Raw genomic sequence first — 15,391 nt, forward strand, 5'->3', positions numbered from 1 at the left:
AGTGAGAGAGTGAGTGTATGAGTGAGTGTGAGTGAGAGAGTGAGTGTATGAGTGAGAGAGTGTGAGTGAGAGAGTGAGTGTATGAGTGAGAGAGTGAGTGTATTAGTGAGAGAGTGTGAGTGAGAGAGTGAGTGTATGAGTGAGTGTGTGTGAGAGAGTGAGTGTATTAGTGAGAGTTTGAGTGAGAGTGTGAGTGAGAGAGTGAGAGTGTGAGTGAGAGAGTGAGTGTATGAGTGAGTGTGTGTGAGAGAGTGAGTGTATTAGTGAGAGAGTGTGAGTGAGAGAGTGAGTGTATGAGTGAGAGAGTGAGTGTATTAGTGAGAGAGTGAGTGTATTAGTGAGAGAGTGTGAGTGAGAGAGTGAGTGTATAAGTGAGAGAGTGAGTGTATTAGTGAGAGTGTGAGTGAGAGAGTGAGTGTATAAGTGAGAGAGTGAGTGTATTAGTGAGAGTGTGAGTGAGAGAGTGAGTGTATAAGTGAGTGTGTGAGTCCCACGCTCTCCCTCCCCCCACCCCCCTTCACGCTCCCCGTCAAGTACCCGCGCGGTGCATGCCGGGGCTGCACTCTCTCCCGCGCCGCCATATTGGACAAAAGGAAAGTTTCCCCATGAAGGAGGAGGCCTAGGGAGGGCTCCGCGAAGCCGCGCTCAGCCTCGTCTCCCCCCCCCCCAACCAGCCAACCAACCCCCTCACCACCACAAAAAACATCATCTCTCTCTTCGTCGTCGTTTTATCCTTATCTGTTGTCAGAAATGCTCAGAAGATGTCTCTGGCATCGCTGAAACAGGAGCTGAAGCTGCTCGAGTCCATCTTCGACAAGAGCCACGAGCGCTTTCGGATCGTGAGCGGCGGCGTGGACGAGCTCGCGTGCCACTTCCTCAGCGGCGCGTCCGCCCCGCTCGTCGTCCACTGCACCATTACGGTGAGAGCGAGGGAGAGCGCCGAGCAGGGGGGACGAGCGCCGGGGACGAAGGGGCGACGTCGCCGCCCCGCCTCGGTTCTGCGCTCCTCCATCCCCCCCCCACCCCGCCCTGGGAGCGCACGACCCCGGCCGCGTTCGCTAGCCGAGGCCGCTGGCGCGGCGCGACGGTGTAGGCCGCTACGTGCATGCACAGGGAAAGGAGGGAGCTTTTTAAATGGGAATTATTGGTACAGCGCCGTTTTTGTTTGGTTCGTATTTATATTGGGGTTTTTTTCGTATTCCAATTGCGATTTATCCGGTTAATGTGTTTTTATAGGTGTGTGCGTGTAGGGGTTGTGATACGTAGGGTATCCGTAGAGGCAGTGGTCGATTACACCATATTGTTTTGGGGAGTGGGTGACTGTTTTTTAGCTGCCTTATTTGACAGCTGCGAATGTCAAAGTCGACTTCCCCGTGACACTTGACGTGCTTTACGCAACCGAGCACGGAGACTGGCTCGTAGCGCGGCTATCATCTCCAATAAATTTTTTTTACAAGTGCGTCACGCCAAAACCAGCAGCAGGAACAACAGACTGTTCTCTCCGGTGGTGATGTCACCATGCCCAGCCGGCAGTCGTTTTCCATTTTATAATATTATTACTGTAACTGTAGCTTTAGTGGCCGAGCGCCTGGGTGTTGTGCGTGGCTGCCTGGTGTGAAACACCACCCCGACATGTCCAGTCTGACCAGCAGTCCCCTTGGTTTGAACACGAGTTGGGGCGGTGGGGGGGGGTTGGTATGGCGGTAGAGGGGACACCCTGGACTCGCCCCTCACAGCGTAAACAAACTTGCTGAGCTTGCCGGGACTTGACATCGCCATCCAAATGACGAACTGCATTTAAGCCATCAGCATAAACCGAGCTTGGGAATGGCAGTGCAACAGCAGCGTAATCGCAACGCATACTGTTTGCACCCACGCACACAAGTTCAAGTGGAAATTTTGCATATAGAGTGGGCTATACAGTAACAGCGTGTCGGGGTGTGTACTGATGTGGAATCGTTAAGACCTTTGAACAGTATTATTTGGTTGTAAGCGTCGTTATACAATGCGGCTTGCATAACACGTGTCCTTGTGCTCACCCATCCCAAACTTGTTTGTCAATAGGAAGGTTACCCGAGTTCGGCACCGATATGGTTTGCAGAATCAGATGACCCTCACTTGGCTGCTGTACTTGAGAAAATCGGCAGCATAAACTCAAGCAGAACTTTGGTACGTTTGTGGGGATTTTTTTTTTGGTTGTATGCAGTACAGATTTTTTTTAAAATAAAGTACAAAACATAAAACAGTCGGGGTCGATAAGAATGACTGTTGTCTTCTATGGTTCTTTCGGTAGAAGTTCGAACGCGGACGTTAATTCTGTAAGAGACTAATGTAACCATACTCGTGGACTAATGTGTGTTCGTTACGTACACATGATTTGGCAGCTTTTGCAGCAGCTGAAGCGGTTGCTGACAGACTTGTGCAAGCTGTGTGGCTTGCCGCAGCATCCCGACATTGAAATGCTGGATCAGCCTCTCCCCAGTGAGCAGGTGAGCTTTCATTTGTGTATTTACATTATCTCTCGTCTTACATATGAATTAGACAACAACTTGGCAATGTTAAAAAAAATGTCACGTTATAAAGATGCATTTCACTATTTAAACCTCACTTCTACCAATGTAGATGCCTGCAGATGTCAAGAATTGTGTGTGCCATGTCAATTTGTATAATTTTGTAGGCTTAGGCCCATACTCTTTGTCATGGCTAAAATCAGGCTTGGCGTCGGCTCAAATGAGCCAACGCAAAATCGTACTTAGTTGGCGCTGGGTGTAGGCCCAACCACATTCAGGATATACATGAGCTGAGCCGAGCCACGACGCACTCGCTTGTGTCTTCGCAAGGAACTGAGCAGCTCAAACCGAGCTGTTCGTGGCCAAAACCAGAGCCAAGCCGGGACTAAAGATATGGATATTAGCATCCAACTGAAGTTGGTGCATGAAATTAAATAAACAATCTATATTTTTTTCTGCGATGTAGAGTACCACGGATGAAAACATGAGCTCAGACGAAGAGGATGAAGATATGGCAGAGGTATGACTAGAGTGTAATTCCTTTCCAGATAATGCCATGGAATCCACTAGTGCTCATATTATTGGAGAGTATATGCCAATTATATTTATCTTGTTGTTCTAGGGCCTTACTCTTAAATGCACTACACTATCTAAAGTGCTCTATGCTCGATTCCTGCAAAGACTTAGAAATCCCACTCTGCCATCAAGATGCAGAAGTTGACCACATCTATGAAGACTGTAACCAACTTCTAATGAAGGGAAACCACTACAACATTATGATTGTAAAGGGAGGCAAAAAGAGCAGATACGAGTGATCAGTACATTTAGCATGGCAGTGAGAAATGAAATAAGAAATTGTTTATTCATATTCGCAGCCAGGAGGGACACTAAGATAAACCTTTTCATTAAAGTCTCAAAAATGGACCAGAAGTGGCCATGGGAAGGACACATTAATAGAAGGGGAAATAGCTAATGGATGAGGCTTATTTTTTGTATGTGCTCCACATTGGCATGTACATTATTCTATTTTAAACAACATTTTGCAGCTTGAACATGGATATGCCAATATATGTAACCTGCTGACCCGCCCATACTGGACATCTGTGAAAGATATTCATAGCTCATCGGATTCCTCCAGTCTAAATTAAGCTTCTGATACGTAGAAAATAGCAATGGTATCAAACAGTGATGCAAAAAATGAAAGAATGTTCACGTCTTATAATGCAGAGCAAAATTCAGTCTGGCATGACTAACATGAGGTAAAGTATATTCTTGGTTCTTTCGGTAAAGTCACGTGACTTTACCGAAAGAACCAAGAATATGAATCCCTGCAGTCACGAAAGCTTTAAATCAAAATGAGGTGAAGTGTTTAGAAAGCAGTAATATAAATTGGTTATGTTTACCATTTTTTCATTTTTTTATTAACTGTCATTGGAACTGCATGTTCTATGTGGACAGTGCAAGATGTGTATATTGTAATGTGAATCTCGTTTATATTTCAGTTATGTCAATTCCCAAAACACGTGTACCAATTGCTCAATTACAACGTGTTAATTTTCCTTAGAGCATACTTTATATTTTAGTGGCTGTGCCTTTTTAAGGAAATGTTTTAAATAAAAACTTAAATTGACCATTAAAGACACAGTTCGGCCAATGTTTAGGATTACTTCCCATTAAGTTATTGGCAAATGATTTTATAAAAAGTCTAAAGGTTAGAGTATAAAATGTATCATATTCATGTCCGCATTCTGTTACATGTGACTGGACAGGACAATGATGACATGGACCACTATGAGATGAAAGAGGATGAGCCGCCAGAAGAGAAAAAGACTGACGAGGATGGGATTGAAAAAGAGAATTTGGAAGTCTTAGAGAAGATCCGACAGAACCAGCGCAGAGACTACCTAAATGTACGTTTTACGCTTTTGCTATTGCAGTACTATTGCAGCTTTAACACTAGGATGCAACCGTGGGTCAAAGAGACTTGACATGTCTTTGGTATTGTGTATGATAGACTGTTGCCTGACCTTATACAAGATGCTTAACCTCGTATTACGCGAAGGGATCAGTCGGTCATCTTTTGTAAGCAAACATATCATTGCTTACACAGGTCTTCCTGACCCATCCAGTGTGGAGTATTTGAGGGCCGCATCCTAGGGTTAAATGTTTAAGTGTACTATTGACATGTTTTAAATGTGTTGTTGGTTGAACACTACGTTTTGTGCATACCTAATGGCCTCGCTTTTATAAATGTTGTTTTCAGGGAACGGTATCTGGCTCAGTCCAGGCTACTGACAGACTGATGAAAGAGCTCAGGGATATTTATAGGTCTGCAAGCTTCAAAGCAGGTAATTTGGTATTGCTAGGTATTTAAAAACACATCCACCTTGTATTTTTTTATAAATAATATTTCGTATACTGTGGTTCACACAATTTTCTGCACTTTTCACAGGAAACTATGCAGTTGACCTTGTAAATGACAGTCTCTATGAATGGAATGTGAAAATTCTGAAGTAAGTCTTTTTCTTATTTGTGCCTCCATATTGAAATTATTTGGTAACATTGTAAACAAGCATTTAAAATTCTTTATAGTATTGGTCTTTCCCTTTGGCAGCTAGCTCGCCAATAAATGTCGGTATGGCACAGATGGTTGATTGAAGATTTGACAAACATACACAATACAAAAATGAATGTAGCAAATTACAGTTATCATTGAGTCATGGTTAGTTGGCAGTTAATTTTCAGAAATGCATTCGATTGAATTATGCATGCTGAATACACCTTCAAAGTTCGTGATCGATAAGATGTGAAAGGGTGATTGCTACTAAGAGATTCTGGTTTAATTACTCTGCCATTTTGCTCTTCCCACTCCTGTGTAGAGTTGACCCAGACAGTGCTTTGCACAGTGACCTTCAGGTGATGAAGGAGAAAGAGGGCAAATGTCACATTTCTATGAATTTTTCATTTAAAGTAAGTTTGAGTGTCTGTGCTGCATCACAATTGGGATCAAGCTGTGTTATTCATTGGGGGTTAACATGATCATTATATACACAAATATATTTGAGTGTTATCAATAACTGAATGTCATGTTTTTCAGGATAATTTTCCATTTGACCCACCTTTTGTGAGAGTGGTGTCTCCAATCTTGACTGGCGGGTAAGATTTTCAATTCTTATAAAATCCTTCACAATTTAGCTGACCCATAATCTTACTGCATTTTTTATAGACATCCACTACCAAGGCTGAACAAAACATTTTCAACGTGGCGATCGCTTACAACAAATATTCTTGTACAAATCACATTTTGTATTTCTCCATTTGACGTTTTCAATTTTAAAGTATTGCCAATAGGGTTGTAAGTTGGCTAAAATATATATTGTACATGCAATCTGTTTCGTTAAAATGCATTGCACATTTAATTTCCTTTGATCGAATGTTTGCCATCTCCAGATATGTTCTTGGGGGAGGTGCAATATGTATGGAACTTTTGACAAAACAGGTAATACTTTAATCGGTTTACTCAAGCAACACCATACATCACATTTAAATGACTTCAATCATAGCCATGATGTAAAGTATTCTGCTGTTTAATAAAAATACTATTTTACCCGAGAACCTTTAACATGCACCATTAACATAACTGTGTAATGTACTATTATACCCTTTGTTGAATCAGTGGTGCATCTTGGATAATGTGCTACTGTGCTGTACTTTAAATTGTGCAGTTTATTTATAATTGTTGTGTCCTGTGTGAAAGGGTTGGAGCAGTGCATATTCCATCGAGTCGGTCATAATGCAGATCAGTGCAACCCTTGTGAAGGGCAAGGCACGCATTCAGTTTGGAGCAAATACGGTAAGCCACTCTAGTTTACACGCTTTTTACAGTGCAAACATTAAAACTTTCTACATGTATGTTGATTTGCGTGCGCTTGTCTTTGCAACCAGTAATGTGTTTTAATCCATTTTCTTTGGGTAAAAACCAGAATGGATTTCTTTCACAGAACCAATACAGCTTGGCTAGAGCACAGCAGTCATTCAAATCCCTCGTCCAGATTCACGAAAAAAATGGTAGGATTAAACTTTTTTTTTACAATCCCATCGCAATAAATACGCACCCCTTCGTCTCCACTGTCGGCTCTTGACAATGCCATGCAATGTTTTCCTTGCAGGATGGTTCACACCGCCAAAAGAGGATGGCTAGTTTGAGGAGCCCCCACCTGCCTTGTTATTGAATGGACCATGTACAGTTCCCTTAGGTTTCCCCGAATCTGCTGAGGACACTTTCACTCCAAGTATTGCTTCATGTAAAATGTAGGCATGAGTTAAGTAGCTTCGTCACAGAAAACTGAAGTGAAAACCTTTTCCTCTTCTGGATGCTCACTCGAAGATTCTTCTCTGCTTCTGCGGTGAATAGTATACAAGATACGTGAAGAAGCTGCAATGTTTAAGCCTCGTCTTCAATAAGAAGCCTTGATTGTGATGAGGAAAAATGTTCCGTTATAAAAAAAAAAACTTCTATTACACATGACCTTGTTATTTTCAATGACATAGTTTGATTATGATGAAAGAATGTGCTGCTTGGTTCTCTTTGGCTTGTAGAATACACATCTCAAACTTTTTAGGTGTAATTTGTTAGTTCTGCGTAACAATGGTAAGTGCAGGATAAAGCTGTTGACCACAGTAATCGGAAATGGGCTGCTCATGCACTTACTAAGTCCTTGCAGAAAATTGTCTTCTCCCCATTTAAAATAATTTGCCATTGGGAAGTGCATTGTGAGTGTTTACATTTGGCTGTGAACTCCCTCGTTTGCGTATTGCTGCACAATAGAAATAAAGGTCAAGTAAACACACAATTTCATTTTAACTTAATGCGATTATATCCGAGTGCACCACTGTCCCAAGCAAAAATAAAGTACACTTCCAATGTCACCCATTAGGGCTTGTGTAACCTGCTGGAGACGGTGTAATTGTACAAATTAAATAAAATAGCCAACTTTTATCAGCTTCTGTTTCCATTATAAGCATTATGTAAAGCAAATTGAAGTTTAACTTTTCAGGGTTCATTGTATGACTTTGCATTCTTTATACTGATGTTGAAGCTGTTTAAACTGCAGGATTCTGGTTAAAAGTACTGCAAAATATAATTGTGCTAAAATGTGAATTCTGTTAGTCTATTTACCCGACAGTAAAATGGGTTCAACTTTGAACGTTGTGTTGTATATCCTTGGACCCAGGTATGTCAAGGATAGTTGCGTTAGCGGCAACGGAACTACCCTTTACGTACATGAGAAGATGGTGTAATTGAATGAGGGATGGGCATTGTAGGTTTGGGTGTATGAAAAATGGACTCAAAACACGTCTTTAAGCCTATTCTTTATTGGCTGATTCCCTCTGTTTTAGTTGTAAAATTACAGACACGTTAAAGCTGCACGTGGTTAATGTAACATCACTTGTGAGTCTTGACATGATAAAAAAAATCAATATCCATTTTTTTGCCGTGGTTGTCAATATACCTATAGACTTGTAAAAAAAAAATCGCACACCATTTTACAGTTACCGAACATCTTTTAAATGTTATCGACCAGTCATACTACTGTTAATATAACAACTGCATACATAAAAATGATAAAACTATTACAGTACTGTAAAGATTTGAGCCTTTTAATAAATATGCAAATGTACCCAGATTACAGCAATAACATGTCAAGTGCTAGATTTAAATGTTAACCTTGTTGGGTTACATGTTGCATGCAGGGGCAGAGCCAGGATTTTCACTGGGGTGGGGGGGGGGGTCTGACTTCAATATTCTGAGATATCCAGTGTGTTTTCCAATGGGCGCCACAACTGTATAAAACAAATTTTATTGGATTTGAACGCGGAGTTTATTAATAGGTCGGAACCGCTGATGTGGCTAATAAGTTCGAAAGGCTGCCGCTGAAGCAGCCTGCAGGGCAGCACAAGGTGGCAGCCTGCAGCATTTTGCAGCAGCCGGATACCCGGTTCTCCCGATTACCGACTTTCCCAAAATTTCAGGGGGGGGGGCTAAGCCCACCCCCGAGGCTCCGCCCCTGGTTGCATGGCAGAGAAAATAAGGGTTACCGACACAGGTGTAGTGTGTTTATTAATGGATTTGTTTATGGATTTCATGGGCAGTGTATACATCTTCAGTCACCTTTATCTCACTCTTCTTTTCCGCTTGAATACGCAGCCACCGTTCCTTCTCGTACATAGTTTTCCATTCTTTGGCTGTATGCACAAACAGTAAGCTAAAAAAAATGCAACTGTAGCCCCTGGTAAAAAAAAAAATTGGCAGCACAAAATATAGCATGGAATGTTTACTGGCACGTCGATTGCTGTGGTCCAACACCTTGGTTTGCTTTGTGGACGGGGTAAACTGGTCTCAAGATAGTGTAAGCAAGAGGTGTGTTTACTGTATGTGAAATGGTGCAAAGTAAAAATGATACTTGCCTTCCTGCAGCTGAGTTATTGCTATTCCTAGCAGAGTATGTGCAGCCTTCAGCAAATTGATGGGATCTGAAAGCAATGGGCATTATATTTAAACGTGCATTTTCAATGTACTCTAAAGTATAATGTGGACACTTTTGGTAATATGCATGCAATGTAATCTTAAGCGTTTAAAAAAAAGCAGCATAACACCGATTAAATTGGCGTTAAAATGATCTTACCGTCCGTGACATCTGTACCGCCCTCTGTGTGGCACCTCCCTGGAGTCCTGGACAACACTGTTGCATTGGTGGTGTTGAATTCTCCCAGACCCACTTTACAGGAAGTGGCCGTATGGGCTGTGGCACTTTGCTCTTCGTGTTCATTTACATGTTCGTCTGGAGTGGGTATTTCTACGTTTTTTTCTCCAGTGTAGTGAGAGACGCCTGCCATGACGTGTTTAGACTCGCCAGTTTCACGGTTCACCTGGCCGAGTTCTCCACGATAAGTGTCCGCATTGACGGAGCACTCTGCTGACCCATTCCTGTGAAGTTGAATGCCACCTTTGACCACAGTGTTGGCACTCTTAACCAAACAGGGCCTGGAGCTGGCTGCAAGCTTGGAGCTGAAGCTAGAATTACACTTGGGGTGCGGTTGCTTACCAAGGTGTGAAAATTCAGTGTCCACAAATATAGCGTTCCCATGATTTTCTGTAGGGTAAATAGCGGCAATGTTTCCAGTGCTCGCACATCTTCTTGGCAACATTGCACTTTTGCTGGGACACATCCAGTCCTTACTGTCACTGTCAGGTAATGGCAAATCTGAAATTACTGCAGTCATCTGGTCCCTCGCGTCCTCCTTCCAACTTGAACCAAATTCTTCACGAGAATTGCTTTTTTCTGCGCAATTGGCCTCTTCGTTAGATTTGCTATCAGCTGTAAATGAACCTGAAGGTGAATCGGTGACCGGTTCAGGTTTTCTTTCTTCCAAGAGATGGTGTTTAACCACCTCTAATCCAAAGTCGCACAATAATTTATTTCTGATTGATCGATTGCGAACAACATGGGTACCCAACGGACCCTGGCTCCTCTCCAGCGCCGTGTCACGTACGCTTCCTTGGCTGCTGACAGGCGGCGAGCAGGGCCGCGAGACCTTGCAAGGCGAGCCCTCCACGGCATCCCCCGACAAATCCATCGACATGCATTTCATGGGAAGAAATCCTTCTGCGGGAAGTCCTCCGATGGGGGAGCACGAGGTCGGACGTTTCCTCTGAAGCTGGAAACGTAGCCACATTTGCCGTTGCTCCGTGGTGGGGTTATCGGTTGCGAGTTTCAGGACCCCCGCTTTGGTCGCAAGGGACCTTCCCTGTTTGTCATGCCAGTGAGTGGCAAACGCCGCCGGAGAGAAAAATGTGCCGCAGTCGTCGCAGCTGATGCACGTCGAGGCTGAACCTGAAATGTAGAACCTGCGTGATGGGAAAAAAAATCCGTAACAATTTTTCAAGCAAAGCAAGCTAGTTTTTTTTTGCTTTATAGTACATTACTGCAACCAGTTCTATGTATGTATAATGTAATGTACAGCCTGTAAATCCACCGATATGTGAATCCTGCCCCCATCCCTTGTCGGTGGTGGAGGTCGCTCGACTCTCCTTAACTACTCACTAGCCTTTTGCCCGTCCAAGGACGGGTGTATTGCAGTAGATCTGAAAGTTGCAAGCGAAAAGCAGACCGCGACGTGATATATTCATTGCATTAATGCGTGTGCAATTTGCTATTTAAGGTTATAATCCCTTGTTCATCATGACGTCCTTTTTACTTCGATGTCTCAACAGCGTTACGGAGATCGCGTGACGTGAGGGTTCTACCTTTGTAGTGAGGGTGAGATCACGTGACGTGAGGATTCTGCTTTTGTAGTGAGGGTTGTGAGTTGACGCCAAGGAGGGGGGAGGAGGCGCCTCGCCCTCCCATGTGGAGTAACGTCAACCGCTAATTATTATGAAGGGGGGGGGGGGTGTTCATTTGGAGGACGTCACCTGTTAATGATTATTGAGGGGGGCTGTTTGATGTGGAGGACGTCACCTGTTAATGATTATTGAGGGGGGCTGTTTGATGTGGAGGGACGTCACGAGCGTTAAGGACAGACATTCCTGTGTGATCGTAGGTATTCTGGTCAGGATGGGCGAGTGAAGGGCGTGCCCAGGGCCATTTCCAACAAATCACACCCCACTCATATTAGCCATGTTACGGGAATCGAACTCCAGCCCCTTTGTGTGCCCTGTGTAGCCCTGCCTATTACATGTATTTGGTTTAAATGCATGGGAAAACCCACATCGCGTTTCATATTCTCGCTATGCAAGTGCATCGTGGCCATTGATTTAGGCATTAGCCTTGCAGGGATGTCCTTTTCAAATATGAGGTATGTAAAGTGCAAACGTAAGACGTTTCATCTTCGTTGTGGATACTCAAAATCGCTTTACTGTGGTATTCGCATATCGCGCGATCTGCTACCACTGATATCAAACCCACTTCGCAACAAAGGTGCCGTTTTGTTCCCCGTCGTCCCCGCAGCTCTGCACAGGAAGTGTAAGAAGGTTCAGGGAAGGTGAGCAGTACTTGAATGTTGAACTGGTGACAGCTGTTGCAGCTGCCGGGGCCGGTACTGCAAACAAAACGCGTTTGCGTGCAGGATTAATCAGTCACGTGTACGCAAAACACTGCCCACTGCTTCGAAGTAACGACGCATCAACAAAATCTGACCGTTATTCTCGTAAGTCTATGTAATCTTGGTCCGCATATAAATATATTTTCATTATGTTCAAATGGCACTGGAGGTTTGCTTGATTTTAATTATTTTAAAATAAAATATGGTGCTCTTAACATTAAAACGAATGATGGTATGGGCATAGCATAACATGTAGGCCAGTTTTGCAACCAATAACGGACACTCAGATTCCAAACTTAAACCCCATAACATATAAAGCTTTGAAAAAGGGGTTATGAACAGAAGACTTGTTCTTGAATTTATTAGTTCAAATCCCAAACAGGGTTAACGCGCAGGGACAGGTAGAGTACTGCCAATTGATGAACGCCGTCTGATGGAATGTCATCGGTGGTTGGCTTATCGTTCAATAAAGAGCAATCAGGATGTTTCCACTTGAGGTGTCGTTCTCGTATCCTGCCACCAGTGATGTTTATCCAGGACACGGACTCCTCTACTTACGAACATTCGACTTACGAACTTTCAAAGAAAACCTGTACGTACGTCCAATTGCCTGTTCATACCGAGAGTCGTACGTTACCGCCGCGCAATAGATGCCGGTGGGTGGCATTTACATCTGCAGAACGTGAAGAATCAGTGGCATCCGCAGGAGATTATACAACTTTTAAAGCCATTCCCCGTGTTCATGCTACAACACGTTTGGAATCGATAGGTGTAAAGTTGGATTTCCGAACAAATCGACTTTACGAACAGACCTCTGGAACCTAACTCGTTCGTAAGTAGAGGAGTCCCTGTATTCGGAATGTAATATGGCCCGGTGTTTAAGCCCTTGCGAGGTCCTCCGCGGAGCGTGGCTCCTCTCGGAGCTGGAAAACCAAAGAGATGCTCCCCATGGCCTGTTTCACTGTGCACATGACGCCATCAAAGATGTGGCGTGCTGCGAGTGTGGCCACGAATCCCAAACCACCGACCACATTGTAAACCCTCCGCCGCTTCTGCTGTCTTCACTCCTTTAACGGAGGCATGGACGAGATCCACTCTGCTACTGAACAGACAATTGAGTGGATAACAAATGTAAAATGCCATCTTTAATCTGCTGTTATTAATCTATACGAAGCAGAAGGGTGCATAAGAACAGCTTCACTTCCGCTTTTTGCCCATTGACCTGCTGACTCCTGTTGATATTCTTGGTTTCAGAAATGTATACTCTTTTTTTTATCTCCGATGTGTTTTCGAGATTCACCATTCCTGAATTTAGTACCTCCAAAAGCTCCCAGCTAAAACGTTAGGACATTGTGGAAAACATGCGGGACAACCCGAAAACACAGCGGAGATGTACAGCCCCAACTGTGCGGTAAAATGTTTTGTGGTCGTGATGTATACATCACACCTTGCATGTAGGAATTTTATATTTTTGATTTGTATACAATTGTATTGGTGCACGTGACTCCTGCTTCCACTACAGGTGCCACATTCACAATTTTTTTTAATTTCCTTTAAGCCAACTGTGACAATTTATATAATCTCGAGCGGAGCAAATAATTAAAAGTATAATTTTAACCGTTGGCCTCGGCCCACCAAGAGAGATATCACCCAACACTTGTTATCATGGGATTGGTGGCAGAGTGGTTATCACACCGTGTGCTCTATACCCAGTGACACAATTCCAATTCCCTGCCATGCCTATCAAAGGCGGGCGACAGCTGAACTCGTACCGTCATCACCCCCCCCTCCACCCACCTCGGCCCACCTTCAACAACCCGCATTGACCGCCATGGTGGGTTATAGTTAACCCTCCACCCCCTTTGACTGACATTGTGGGCAGGCATTCAACCAGGAGTGGCTTAAAGGAGTAACAAAATGCATTACTTCTCAGCACATCATCTCGCAATCCAACACTTTCAGGTAGCAGCTGGCCACTTCCCAGGCTGTCTGGCGGTCGTGTGGAGCGAGCTGCCTTCACACGCGGGTCTACAGCTGGCGCTCCATCGTGGGTTTGATCCTGCTGTTTCTGCAGCTGCAGTCGAGATGCCATTGATGTGATGACATTGTGGTCTCTGAATGAGCGGATGAGAACCTCAGCCTCCAACTGCAGGGGCAAATTGAACAGCTGTTGCAATTACAGCAATAACCTTAATCGGACAAACGTCACAACAGATGGGCGTTGTGCATGTGCAGAGTGTAGGTTGATGTCACCGGCGGTGCAGGTACTACTTACCTTACTGATCATTCGACAGGTCTTGGCATTGAACTCAACCACTCCGAGTTTCTGCAAGTGCTTAAAATGCAGGCTAGGACAGGTAATGATACTCTAAATGGGGGGGGGAGGGGATATATATATTTTGAAACATGAACTGCAAGATACAGATTATAGTACTGTATATACGTTTAAAGAAAAATGGACCACCCCGTAAACATTTTTTCGACTGACCAAAGTCAGAACTGCGTTGTTTGAAAGTTGAAATTTCCCGCACATACCTTCAGATTCATCTGTGTACATTTCTGATAAATGCGTGCTGAAGACTTGAATAAAACCTGCAGAGTAAAGTTCATCAACGTGCAGTAACTGCAGTGTCCGGTACAAAGTAACGAACTTGGCATCGCCAGCAAACTTTTAAACAAAATACTGTACAATCTGTTGTATGTTTTCTTGTCCCAAGTGCACAATTTATTTAAATATAATAGACGTACAACTTGGTTATGCGCGTTGATAAATAATGCACTTATATTGACCCACTGTGAATAAAATAATTCTGCTACCAAACACAAGACACGCGCCAAGATGTTTTTTTTTATATTCCATGCTAAATGGCACATTAACTGCAGTCGCACATTCGTCTCGCTACAACGCAGCAGGATTAGCAGCACAAGTGCATCACCATCAATCGTGATCAATCCACTGCCGGATGAAGGCTTCCCTAGCGGTCAGCATCATGGCCCTGCAATTTAGCAAGCGAAAGTGTACAGCTCTCCGATGTATTTTTGGGTTGTGCCGCTTGTTTCAGCATTGATGTCCAAAGAATCTCCACTCATGTGGAGCCAAACGTGTCATCATGCCGAACAAAATGCGTTGCAACCCCAAAAAAAACGCATCAATAGTTTTTTTCTTTTTAAGAAAACACGTTACATTCATTCGCCTGCTTACCTTGTTTCGGATTTCCGTGAGAGGAATATAGGAGTCCGCTCCGATGACGACCGCATGCACCTTCACACCGACGAGCCTCTCACTCCGCACGCTGGGCATCACATCCGTCTCGTTCATACCAATCGTCGTGTACCTGCGCGGACCTCGAAAGTCGTCTACAGTCGAGAACCCGGCGACGATTTACAAGATAGCCGCAGAGTCGCAAAAAGTTCAGCCGAGTTTTCAGGCTCGCCACACAAAAGCTGCGGACTGTACTTCTACACACCACCGCTAAGGTCTAACCTAACGTCCCGTTTGGGTAATTTTAGTTGATCTTCAAGGAACCAACACGAAGTTGACGCCACACACAGCTGCCTACATTCAGCACATTTGTCAATAACTCGGTTCGCAAACTGCACAAAGCTGCATTGGGTTCGCGAGCTTCACGAAATGACTTGGGTCTAAAATTGGACACGTCCGAACAGTAAGACAGCTGGCACTGGTGCGGCACAAGCCACTCACACTGAACACGTGACTGGCTACATACATGCTGGGGTATGGGCTACAGAGTTAAAATTAACACCGACTATGTCAT

The 15,391-nt window shown here is 44.0% G+C and overlaps 2 protein-coding genes across 4 annotated transcripts; one reads left to right on the forward strand and one right to left on the reverse strand.

The window, feature by feature from the left end:
* Nucleotides 1-552: 552 nt before the first annotated feature.
* On the forward strand, nt 553-7,509 carry LOC116940492 (ubiquitin-conjugating enzyme E2 Q1-like). Of its 2 annotated transcripts, none has more exons than XM_032950391.2 (13): nt 553-920; nt 2,065-2,169; nt 2,385-2,489; nt 2,977-3,030; nt 4,280-4,420; nt 4,774-4,858; nt 4,963-5,023; nt 5,390-5,480; nt 5,608-5,666; nt 5,961-6,009; nt 6,268-6,363; nt 6,494-6,578; nt 6,680-7,509. In XM_032950391.2, the coding sequence occupies exons 1-13, from the start codon at nt 762-764 to the stop codon at nt 6,709-6,711; spliced, it is 1,122 nt and encodes a 373-aa protein (XP_032806282.1). In that variant the 5' UTR covers nt 553-761; the 3' UTR covers nt 6,712-7,509. The 2 variants fall into 2 exon arrangements, with proteins under 2 accessions (XP_032806282.1, XP_032806292.1); XM_032950401.2 differs by having other exon boundaries at nt 6,512-6,578.
* Nucleotides 7,510-7,870: 361 nt separating this feature from the next.
* LOC116940502 (uncharacterized) lies at nt 7,871-15,306 on the reverse strand. 2 transcript variants are annotated; one of them, XM_076067450.1, is made up of 8 exons: nt 14,818-15,306; nt 14,151-14,207; nt 13,891-13,983; nt 13,542-13,761; nt 11,480-11,612; nt 9,197-10,419; nt 8,979-9,044; nt 7,871-8,756 (listed from the first exon to the last, which is right to left on the reverse strand). In XM_076067450.1, the coding sequence occupies exons 1-8, from the start codon at nt 14,932-14,934 to the stop codon at nt 8,632-8,634; spliced, it is 2,034 nt and encodes a 677-aa protein (XP_075923565.1). In that variant the 5' UTR covers nt 14,935-15,306; the 3' UTR covers nt 7,871-8,631. The 2 variants fall into 2 exon arrangements, with proteins under 2 accessions (XP_075923565.1, XP_075923558.1); XM_076067443.1 differs by lacking the exon at nt 14,818-15,306 and having other exon boundaries at nt 14,151-14,768.
* Nucleotides 15,307-15,391: the final 85 nt, after the last annotated feature.

Source organism: Petromyzon marinus, chromosome 1 (assembly GCF_048934315.1).
Source record: "Petromyzon marinus isolate PM22_M1 ecotype Great Lakes invasive population chromosome 1, UKy_Petmar_22M1.pri1.0, whole genome shotgun sequence".
Taxonomy (NCBI): Eukaryota; Metazoa; Chordata; class Hyperoartia; order Petromyzontiformes; family Petromyzontidae; genus Petromyzon; species Petromyzon marinus.